Raw genomic sequence first — 11293 nt, forward strand, 5'->3', positions numbered from 1 at the left:
TCTCCACACCTGGTGTATATGAACTGTATGCTCTGTGCCCCTGTAGTACACTACACACTGCATGCCTGATGTATGGGTAGTGCACAGTGGAAACAGCTGCTTCTACAGGTGTGGCTCCGGTTAGGTAACCCCATGATTAGGGTCTTGTGTAAAAATGCTTGGGTGCCTATGATTATAAATGGCAAGAGTTCAAGGGGGGCAGCACTGTGGCACAGTGGTTAGCATTGCTGCCTTGTAGCCCTGGGGCCGTGGGGTCAGTTCTGAGGTGCTGTCTGTGTGGGGTTTGTACAGACAGGGTTTATGTAGGTTTCCTCTGGGTGTATATTTTTATGTAGAGTGTACAACTGGTGTGTATATATACTGTATAGCTGGTGTATGTATATTGTACACTACATCTGGTGCGTATATACCGTTCACATTGTACACCTGGCATATATATACTGTAGAGACTGTATCTGGTGTATACAAATTGTACACCTGGTGTATATATATTATACATGTATTGCTTTCGAACTGTTTATATGGTTAACATTTTAAGGGGAAAAACAAACCTGACAAACCGGAAGGACATTCTTTATCGCTGCCATAGTGAATGTTTTGTCGTCGTCGACCCCCCCCCCCCCATCCCATCCTAAATACAGTATGAAAAGTTTTCAAATCCGGCGCCTTCGGGTTCCTCCGTGACGGTGTCATGTTTCTGGACTGACAGAAACAACCGTCACCCAGGCGAGGTCTATCCCCGGCCCCTCCAGCCCCTCTGTGTGTCCCGGCAGCGCTGCGGCGCAGGAGCGCCAAGGAACAGGACTATATTTGGGTAAAGACGGCTCTCCGGTATGCGCCCGGAGCGGGGCACAGAGCCGCACACCCACCGCTCCGGCGGGCGCTGTAGTACATCGTCCTGCAAGGAGAAGGAGGGCAGCACCGGAACTGCTACACCAATTCTTTGCTACCTGTAAACCATCTAATTTGATTTGATCATCTCGATCCAAAACCACCGAAAGGGGGATTGCATTCTTCACCCGCTGTTTTCGTTTTCGCTGAAAGTCTTCCAACTCGTCTCACGTCTTGTCCCTTGCGCGAAGGTAAGAAGAACATCTAAACGCGTATTTCCTTTCTCTGCACCCGGACACAGTCGTCTTTTGATCTCCCTCTCTGTCGGTAAGCACCATGGCGAATTGTAAAACAACCATTTAACAACCTTTTTTCTTAAAAAAATAATAATCCGCCCCCTTCCTCCCTCACAAGTTCACTTGTTCGCTTCTCTTTAATCTCCGCTTCCTGTCTCCTTTCCTCAAGCGGTTTCGGACACCCAGCTGAAGCGAAAGCTGGGTTATTTCTTAGGAGCAGGACTTGCTGCTGTGTTCCCGGGAGGTGTTGCGGTGACGGACTGTGATCTTACAGGCTGTGACGATTCCTCGTATCGAGGAACTATTCGCCGGTGTCGTTTTCTTAGGATCCGGAGGTAGGTTACCAAACCCATTCACCACATATGTGCATATATACGCACAGTCCCCATTAAAATATGAGATGCATTTTTAATGCATCGATCTGAGGAGGAGACAAAAATATACGCGGTGGTTAGGCTGTCAGGAATCAAAGATGGGAGACTCACGAGAAATGATGTTTTGCGAAAGCGAAAATAAAAATGCCGGCGAGTTTAGCGCGATATTGACTTCTTTTGTTGACAAACTCAGCAACAGGCTGCGGTTTGAACTTGACGTTTGTAGCTAAAACGGTTTCGCCGTGAACCAGAGTGGTATTTTCCCCCTCGGATGCAATTACCCCGCTGCCCCAGGGGGTAATATCGTTTTTTGTTTTGCGGCGGGGCTGGGAGGGTTGTTGGTGGCTGACAAATAAGGAAATAATTTCGGTTTGCTTGGCAGTAATGTATCCGAGCCCAACACTTGTTCAGCACACCTAAATGTCTGTTACAGGTCCGGGGTTTTGAGAAAGTCTCGCTTGGTTTTGGGGGAAATATTTGTGTTTATGAGTTGTTGAGTGGAGCGCAAGGCCGCTCGTGGCTTCTAAGGCTAATCCCCGGTCTTTCCTAACGGCGTTCACGGTCAAGAGCCAAGTGTTCCCGGGCCTTCGGGCACTGCACTCCACCGGTGTAGTAGACCCACAGCAGTTTCAACACTGACAACGGTTTGCCGGCTTTTAACTCAGCTTTTATGATGATGCTGATGGTGATTATTATTATTGACACAGCAACAACCCTAGAACCGCAATACAGTGCCCCGTATAAGGATTGAGGCAGTGGGGTCAAATTGTTATTTTTGCTGTGTTTTTGTTCAAGCATTTTGGATTTGAGATGAAAAGATGACAATGGGACAAAAGTACAGCATGCCACCTTTAATTTCTGGGTATTTCTGCACATACAGGCCCAAACATTTTAGAATAATAGCACTTTTTGTGTTTCATGCTGTACTGTTGCCTTGTATTAATCTTGTGTGCCTCAATTCTGAATTGCTTCAGTTCAGTTTATTTGTCAATGAAGTGCAATGAAATGCTTATGCTATGCTTGAATATACAGCAAGAGTAGCTATTTTGACTTCACTGTCCAGACCCTTACGGAGAGAACTGTATACTGCTCAGTATGGGAGTGGTCGGCTGGACTCTGTGTCCCATTACTCCACACTGCTTCCCTGGGGAAAGGGCGTCCTGCGACAGACTGGCATCCCATCTGGAGTGTAGTCTCACCCTGGGCTCCTGGGGTCAGCCTCCAGTTTTTAATAACCAGCTTACTGCTAATGGATGGAAAGCTTAAAAAAGGAAACATAGGGGATTTTTTTTTGCAGTTGCTTATAGGGGCCAGAGGCTTCAGTGTGATGCTGTGGAAACAACGAGTGCTTTAGTAGATAGCGAGTTCTGTACCCCTGCCTCTGTGCTCCTGGGGCTCACCGAGACTGAGGATTGAAGCAGTTGTTGAAGATGGATGGATGAATGGGAAGTGTTCCTTTGCCCAAAACACACAAAAGCTGCAATGCATAACAGTGTGGAGAAAGAATAAAGCTACAAAATGCAACAAGTACTGGGAAGCGGAGCACTTGAAGTTGTCACAGGGACACAGTGCAGTACTTTCAGTGTGCTGGTTTTTCCGCAGGATACAGCTGCTGAAGTTCAATCTTGTGTTTTAGTTCTCTGGGTGGTGTAGTGCTGCTTCCATATCCAAACCCACTGTTGAAAGCTTCCACTTTTAAAAGTTCAATTCTTTTTTTTATTTTCCCCCCTTTGCTCGCAAATCACCTTGCTCTCTCAGCAGAACAGTGCGTGTAGTTTGGTTGCATGGTATTACAAGAACAGTTTGATTTGAAATACTAGGAAGAAATTGTGCACACGTTGACTTTATTTGTAATAGGGAATTAGTAGAGAATTTCCTTTCTTGGGTTTTTGGTGCCAGTGGTCAGGTTCGGTCCATGTTTTCCAGTTCTGTGGTGCAGAACCCTTTGGAATAACCTCCTGATATAGCCATCTTTCTGTGCAACAGAAAGCTAAGATGTCCGGACCCCCGAGGATGTGTTCTGGGTTAGTGGGGCAGCTACTTTCCAATGGCTTACAGTAAGAGTATGTGGAGTCCAGCTGTTGGTATCTCCTCTGATCCCTCCGTGTTCTGTGTGAAGAATACCAACCCATGCCTTTAAGCTGCCGTTTGAGCCCCTCAATGCAAACGTAACAAATTGAGTCATTAATTTATTCCCCATTCAGTCAGATTATTCAATAGATGAGTTCACAGTAAAGGAGTATTGGCTTACAATTAATAATAATTGCTTACACTTATATAGCGCTTTTATGGATACTCCACTCAAAGCGCTTTACAGGTAATGGGGACTCCCCTCCACCACCACCAATGTGCAGCCCCACCTGGATGATGCGACGGCAGCCATAGTGCGCCAGAACACTCACCACACACCAGCTATCGGTGGGGAGGAGAACGGAGTGATGAAGCCAATTTATAGATGGGGATTATTAGGAGGCCGTGATTGGTAAGGGCCAATGGGATATTTGGCCAGGACACCAGGGTTACACCCCTACTCTTTTCAAGAAAATTTTTTTAATGACCCACAGAGAGTCAGGACCTCGGTTTTACATCTCATCTGAAGGACGGTGTCTTTTATTTTACAGTATAGTGTCCTTGTCACTATACTGGGGCATTAGGACCCACACAGACTGCAGGGTGAGCGCCCCCTGCTGGTCCCACTAACACCTCTTCCAGAAGCAGCCTTAGTGCAGTGAGTGGTTGTGTTCAGGAATGAAGGAGTGTTGTGCAGTTACAGGGGCTGAGGTTGCTTTAAAATATGAGATGCATTTTTAATGCATCGATCTGAGGAGGAGACAAAAATATACGCGGTGGTTAGGCTGTCAGGAATCAAAGATGGGAGACTCACGAGAAATGATGTTTTGCGAAAGCGAAAATAAAAATGCTGGCGAGTTTAGCGCGATATTGACTTCTTTCTCTTGTGAGGAAGTGAGCTTGCAGATTCAGGTAATGTGTGTGGACTCCTGTAGGAGTGGTGTGTGATGACTACGTATGGGTTGGTGTCTTTCATGCAGTGTTATTTCTGATGATTATTTGAATATTTCCTTTTTTTTCTACTCAAAAGTAAGTATACATATGAAATGCAGTAGATAAAACGTGACCTGCAACATACTGAAGAGCTGATGATGATGTTTGCTCAAACCTGCCGCCCTCTACTAGAACCCATTCCGTTTGATCCTGGGAAAGCCTGGAGGTTTTGGGTGCCGTGGGTCAGGGATACCCGGTGGGGATCGTCCTCGGATCGAGCCCTGTGCCCTGCCTGCCTCCTGCCCCCCCCCCCAACTGGGGGCCATGGTCCCTCGGCCCTCATGAGCTCTACCATGTGGTACATCATGCAGAGCGTCCAGAGCAAGTACTCGCTGTCGGAGAGGCTGATCCGCACCATCGCCGCCATCCGGTCCTTCCCGCACGACAACGTGGAGGACCTCATCCGCAGGGTAAGCAGGATCTCCGCCCCCACTCTGGCTTCGGCAGGGGACCCTGGAACACATCGCCAAGCCCTTGGCCGTTCACTTTCACTTGGCCTGTCAATTAAACCATTAACCAAATTATTGTCTTGGACACGTCTAGGGTATTTCTTACAGCTGATTACTCAGACTGCATTATGGTAAGAGCACCTCTGAGAGCCAGGTGAGTTGTTAGAGCTATTACTGCTGTATAGTTCTGTAATGAATGAGATCAGCTCCAGGAGCTGAGGCTGAGACCCCTGTGTTAAAGACTGAATTGTGTAAAAATGCCTGTTGGGCTCACACTGTGTTAATACCAGAGATTGTGGTTGTACTGTAGGTTCCAGTCAACGTCATGGTTGCTGTTATTTTCATCACGGTGATTATTGTTTTGTAAAGCGATCATGTAATTAACTAGTGATGCTAATTAGGTGAGCATGTTTAAACACTCTCCCGCTCCTCTCTCCCAGGGAGCTGATATTAACGGGACGCTCTTCTGCTCCTCTCTCCACGAGAGCTGATATTAACGGGACGCTCTCCTGCTCCTGCTCCTCTCTCCCAGGGAGCTGATATTAACGGGACGCTCTCCTGCTCCTGCTCCTCTCTCCCAGAGAGCTGATATTAACGGGACGCTCTCCTGCTCCTGCTCCTCTCTCCCAGGGAGCTGATATTAACGGGACGCTCTCCTGCTCCTGCTCCTCTCTCCCAGGGAGCTGATATTAACGGGACGCTCTCCTGCTCCTCTCTCCAAGGGAGCAGATATTAACAGGACGCTCTCCTGCTCCTGCTCCTCTCTCCAAGAGAGCAGATATTGCCAGGTCTTAACATGAGCTCTCCTGCTCCTGCTCCTCTCTCCCAGAGAGCAGATATTAACGGGACGCTCTCCTGCTCCTCTCTCCCAGGGAGCTGATATTAACGGGACGCTCTCCTGCTCCTCTCTCCCAGAGAGCAGATATTAACGGGACGCTCTCCTGCTCCTCTCTCCCAGGGAGCTGATATTAACGGGACGCTCTCCTGCTCCTCTCTCCCAGAGAGCAGATATTAACGAGACGCTCTCCTGCTCCTCTCTCCCAGGGAGCTGATATTAACGGGATGCATGGGACCCTGAAGCCACTGCACTGTGCCTGTATGGTGGCCGATGCCGACTGCGTGGAGCTGCTGCTGGAGAAAGGAGCCGAGGTACCCCTCTGTATGCCACTGTACCCCACTCAGGCCCCTGTACATAGTGTAGCCTACTGTACTCCACTCAGGCCCCTGTACATCGTGTAGCCCAGTGTACTGCACTCAGACCCCTGTACCCAGTGTAGCCCTGCTGTGTACCCCACACATCCTGTGTAGCCCAGTGAGCCCCATTGTACCGTTCTCAGTCTGCCTGCACTACCTCCTCTTTGCTATAAATCCCCAGGTCCCCACTGTTGTTTATTCCTGTCCTCCACCTTCTGTCCCTCTTTCTTCATCCATCTCCCCCGGCTCCGTTGGTGCAGGTGAACGCCCTGGACGGGTACAACCGCACGGCGCTGCACTACGCCGCGGAGAAGGATGACGGCTGCGTGGAGGTGCTGCTGGAGTACGGTGCCGACCCGGACGCTCTGGACGGCAACAAGGACACGCCTCTGCACTGGGCGGCCTTCAAGGACAACGCGGACTGCGTGCGCGCGCTGCTGGAGAGCGGGGCCCGCGCCAACGCGCGCGACTACAACGAGGACACGCCCCTGAGCTGGGCCGCCATGAAGGGCAACCTGGAGAGCGTGCGGGCCCTGCTGGACCACGGCGCCCGCGTTGACGTCACCAACCTGAAGGGCCAGACGCCCATCTCGCGGCTGCTGGCCCTGCTGGCGCGCGGCCTGGGCACGGAGCAGGAGGAGGCGTGCCTGGAGCTGCTGCGGCGGGCGGCAGGGCGCTTCGAGCCGCGCCGGGACGGGGCCTTCCCCCGGGAGGTCGCCCGCGACCCGCAGCTCTGCGCCCGGCTGAACGCCCTGTGCGCCGAGCCGCCCAGCCTGTGCACCCTGGCCCGCTGCGCCGTGCGGCTCAGCCTGGGCGAGAGGTACCTGCCCGCTGCCGTCAAGGAGCTGCCCCTGCCCGAGTCCGTGCAGCAGTACCTGCTGCTGAGAGACTGAGAGGGGCAGGCGCCGCGCCCGGGCGCGCCCAGCGGGAGGCAGGAGCCTGCGGGCTGCTCGCGGGACTGCGGGCGAAGCCGGACCGGGGCGGGCAGCGGGGGCTGGGGGCTACACAAGCAAACGCAAACAAATGCAAACGTTCCGCGTCTGCCAGGTCTTAACATGACGACTCGGGAGCTGAGCCATTGGACAGCAGCCTCAGTGCACGTCGTCGAGGAGATCATTTAAATGGAAAGCAGTTTTATTACACGAAAGTTAAACTGCGTTGTTAGCATTGGAGTGAGTGATGATGAGCGTTGTATCTGATGTGAAACACTTTAATTTGTAAATGCAGTTCCTGTAGACTCTTTTCAGTGCTTAGAGCTGGGATGCTGAAAAAGAGCTGGGGACCCCAAGCTTAGAGCATAGTCCCTCTGAGAAACTGGCTTTGATTCCTTTTTCTCGATGTGCCTGTGTTTCCCCTGGAGATCAGGTTCTTACAGAACTGATAATGGCCTGACGGCACAGCTTATTTTACTACTTGAACTTTTGGTTCTGCTGCGCAGTTAAGCCGTTAAGTGTCACGATGTTGGAGCCGATTCCCCACAATCCTTCCAGGAAATGGCTGGACGAGATTCTCGGATCAGTCGGCTACGAGAGACCAAAAAAGTCCAGTTGGCCCACTGGTGTTTGTCACCTTTTCTTGTGTTCCTGTGTTCTAATGAAAGCCAGAGCACCCTGGGATATCCCTTCCTGGTTCATAGCGTAGGGAGCTGTAAGGAGGTTTACAGAGAGGGGCAAACAGAGGAGCCATTTAGCGAATTGATCTGAGGATCTCTTGCAGGCGTTTCTTGAAAGAATTCAGGGAATTGGCTTCAACACCATAGCTGTGATGGCATGGTCCATACTCCCACAACCTCTTTGTGTAAAGAAGTACCTGCACAAACGTGCTTGCACACATATTTCACTTGTGACCCCCTGTGGTTCCGGGTTCCGGTTTCATCATGGATTCTGAAGAACTCCAATGGGTTGCTGTCCTTATGAAGATTTTGAATACTTGTATCAGTCTTCTCTGTTTGAGATGAAAGTAATTCAGTTCTGCGAGTCTGCCATAGTAGGACTTTCCTATTTTACACAGTGTTCAATGTGTGGTCTTTCTAGTGCATTGTCCAATTTTAACACACCATGTATCCATTTCAATTCTGCACGTGATATCTAAGCATTTTGTATTGCTTCTGCACGTTATCTTAAATTTAGAAAATACCCATATAAATTATGTGATCCCTGTCCCTGTCAGGCATGGCCCAGCCCCACTGAACTATAGAAAACCTTCCTGGCTCTCCAGCAGGTCCCTGTGCCTGGAGAACAGGATGAGACATCTTTAGGGAAGCCAGGATATCCCAGTCCTGGTCTGAAGGGATTCCTGTGTCTTCTGCATTTCGTTCCACTGGAGCTTTCTGAAATCTTACTGCCCTAATACGGCAGTTTGCCCCACAGGGGCTGGGCTTGTTTTCAACGTTTTCAGCACGGCAAGAGTTGGGCTAATTTGGCCTGCAGATAGAAGAGAAGAAGAAAATGCCCATTTTTAAAGACCTGAAAAGTGAAATTGAAGAAATGTAAGCAGTATGGGGTGGCGAAGTGGTGCAGTGGTCAGCATTGCTGCCTCGCAGTGCTGGGCCCTGGCTTCAGTTCCTGGGGGGTGCTGTCTGTGTGGCGCCTGAATGGTCTCCTCAGGTCCATATGGGTTTCCTCTGGCTGCTCTGAATTCCTCCCACAGGCCAAAGTGTGTCTGTGTGCCCTGTGATGGACTGCTGCCCTGTCCAGGGTGTACCCTGCTTCTGGCCCAGTGCTTGCTGGGATAGGCTCTAGCTCCCCTGAGACCCTGAATTGGTTAAAGCAGAAGAAAGTGGATGGGTGGATGAAAAATGAAGCAGTTAAGATCTGTTGGAATGGAGACCAGAAGGCAGTGATGGGAAACCCAGGCCTACTGGCTTAGCTCTTGCATGTCAGATAATCAACTGGCATCTCATGTGATTATAAATTATGGAACGTGTAGCTGACTTTATGCTGTTTTTTATTTCTTGGAAAATGGCACTACCTATTTTAGAAACTTTCAACTAGTCTAGCAGGCTTCCTTGGCATTTTTTTGTGTATTTGGGTATGCCAGGCTATGTACATAAGACAAGCTTGTGTGTTTTAAAACGTGTGTACGTGTGTGGCTGCTCATAGAAATAACACAGCTGAAGCCACTTTTTACATGAACTCCTGTTAAACCAGCCTGCTGGTGCTTTTAATATGAAACTGTACTTAAATCAGAAACTGCTGTCTTTTGTCTATAAGAAAAAAAACAGGAACACCTGTTGATGGTCTAGTTCTTTTTAATTGTCTCATGAGATTAAACGGATAAATGGATAAATAGTAGATAAGTACTACGGATGCCAAGGAATTTCATTTCACATTTTTTATTTGTCTCTAATTTCTTTAAGATAGGGGCTATGGTGTGTGACACTTTCGCATTAATAAAAGCTGCACAAAACTAGAATCAAAACACGTTATTTAACCCGTCATCCTCATCACTTTGGTTTTTTGCCCTCTGTTTATCAGTTGAGCACTTCACTGGTTTAAGTTGATTATCTAATCAATAATGGTAAGATCCCTTTCCTGTAGTTTTATCACAGTCCTCTATACCTTCCTACAGATCAGGATGTCATACCTTTGTTTAAACCTAAAGGTAAGAGTGGGAAACAATCAAGACCGTTGATCAAAGCTCTTGCAATTAAATGAGATTCAATAATGCTTGGTGACAACTCCAGATCCCACCAACTCAGTTTTGGGTACAACTACAGCGCTATACACCGCGCCATCCAGGACCTAGAGAGTTTCTGAAAAAAAAAAATTCAGATAACTCTACAAAACCACCCATTCTAAACCTGGCTTGGGCCAAAAATAACAGCATCCCAAAAGTGAGCCAGATGAAAAGTGTGAAGAATACCTGTTCTAATGGGTAAACTCTCTTCATTTTGTCATTTAAAGTGCAGCTAGAAGTGTAACTTCGGGCAAAATTCTATGGTTCTTGTAACCCTTACCCTAGCCAGGCATTAAAAGCATGCCGATGTATCTACCATTTGACAGCATTTTTCACCTCAATAAAAATTTGCCTAAATAAGACAGTATTAAAGAAGATACATTTCCAAGAGGTTTTAAAAACCGTGAATAGCGCTGTAATTTTATGCCGAAACTGAGTCGGTTGGATCAAAAGTTGTCAACACGCATTATAGAATATCATTTAATTGCAAGAGCTAACACCACTGTTCTCGATTGTGTCCAACTCATACCTTTAGTTTAATGGAACATGTCAAAATCCGATGCCCAGAGAGGCTCAGGTACGGATGCAGCCATTCAAAACGAGTGGGGTACGCTGCGGTAAAATGCAGTGGGCTTGTCGCATTATAGCATGTCATATCGCGTCATTCCGTATAATACCGCAATAAGATAATAGTATCTGGAATTACCGCCAGGTGGAGCTAATAAAGCTTTACCTTTCATGTACAGCATTTGAGCTGTCGCCAGAAAGCATCCGGTTTTCGAATCCTGATCACTGCTGAGGGACAATCTTTATTCAATTAAGAATTTAAGTTGTATACTCTTTAGACTTTTAAATTTAAATTGTGTATTACAGCATGTTAATCATTATACATTAAAAAGTTGGTATATTTTATGAAAGCAAGATTGCTCGGTTGGACAAAAGTACACAACCTACCACCTTTATCATAAATATTTTAATTATGCAGAAATATCTTATGCATCAAAGTCTTTACCGAAGATATTACTAATAGTATTAATAATGAATGACCTTTGATAAGCTGTAAACTCAAAGTACTACCCTGGTCCACATTCTTTGTAACCGTCTTTGTAAATGAAAAGACTTTATTTTTTCACTGACAAAAAGTAACACCACAGCAGTTCGTTGATCCGATCACGCATTCGTTTCCAATCATACAAAGTATGCCTTTCACATGCTCATAAAAGATATTAATTTAGGAACATAAACATATTACTGTATGTAAACTGTACTGTATATGGCTGCTCTTGGTAGTTTAAAGAAAAAATACACACCAGTATTCCATTTCTCCCTAAACATTTTAAGCATCAAAGTCTTACATGTGGTTATTTCGGAAACGTTTTTACGTGCTCCTTCTGACCATATTATCGTA

General features: G+C 47.6%; 1 protein-coding gene across 3 annotated transcripts; it reads left to right on the forward strand.

The window, feature by feature from the left end:
* The first annotated feature begins 720 nt into the window (after positions 1-720).
* Positions 721-9618, forward strand: asb8 (ankyrin repeat and SOCS box containing 8). Of its 3 annotated transcripts, none has more exons than XM_088918035.1 (5): positions 721-1082; positions 1297-1462; positions 4697-4974; positions 6058-6162; positions 6468-9618. In XM_088918035.1, the coding sequence occupies exons 3-5, from the start codon at positions 4846-4848 to the stop codon at positions 7098-7100; spliced, it is 867 nt and encodes a 288-aa protein (XP_088774161.1). In that variant the 5' UTR covers positions 721-1082; positions 1297-1462; positions 4697-4845; the 3' UTR covers positions 7101-9618. The 3 variants fall into 3 exon arrangements, with proteins under 3 accessions (XP_088774161.1, XP_088774160.1, XP_088774162.1); XM_088918034.1 differs by having other exon boundaries at positions 745-1158; XM_088918036.1 differs by lacking the exon at positions 6058-6162 and having other exon boundaries at positions 745-1082.
* Positions 9619-11293: the final 1675 nt, after the last annotated feature.

The sequence above is a fragment of the Atractosteus spatula genome, chromosome 1, assembly GCF_055471065.1.
Source record: "Atractosteus spatula isolate fAtrSpa1 chromosome 1, fAtrSpa1.hap1, whole genome shotgun sequence".
NCBI lineage: Eukaryota > Metazoa > Chordata > Actinopteri > Semionotiformes > Lepisosteidae > Atractosteus > Atractosteus spatula.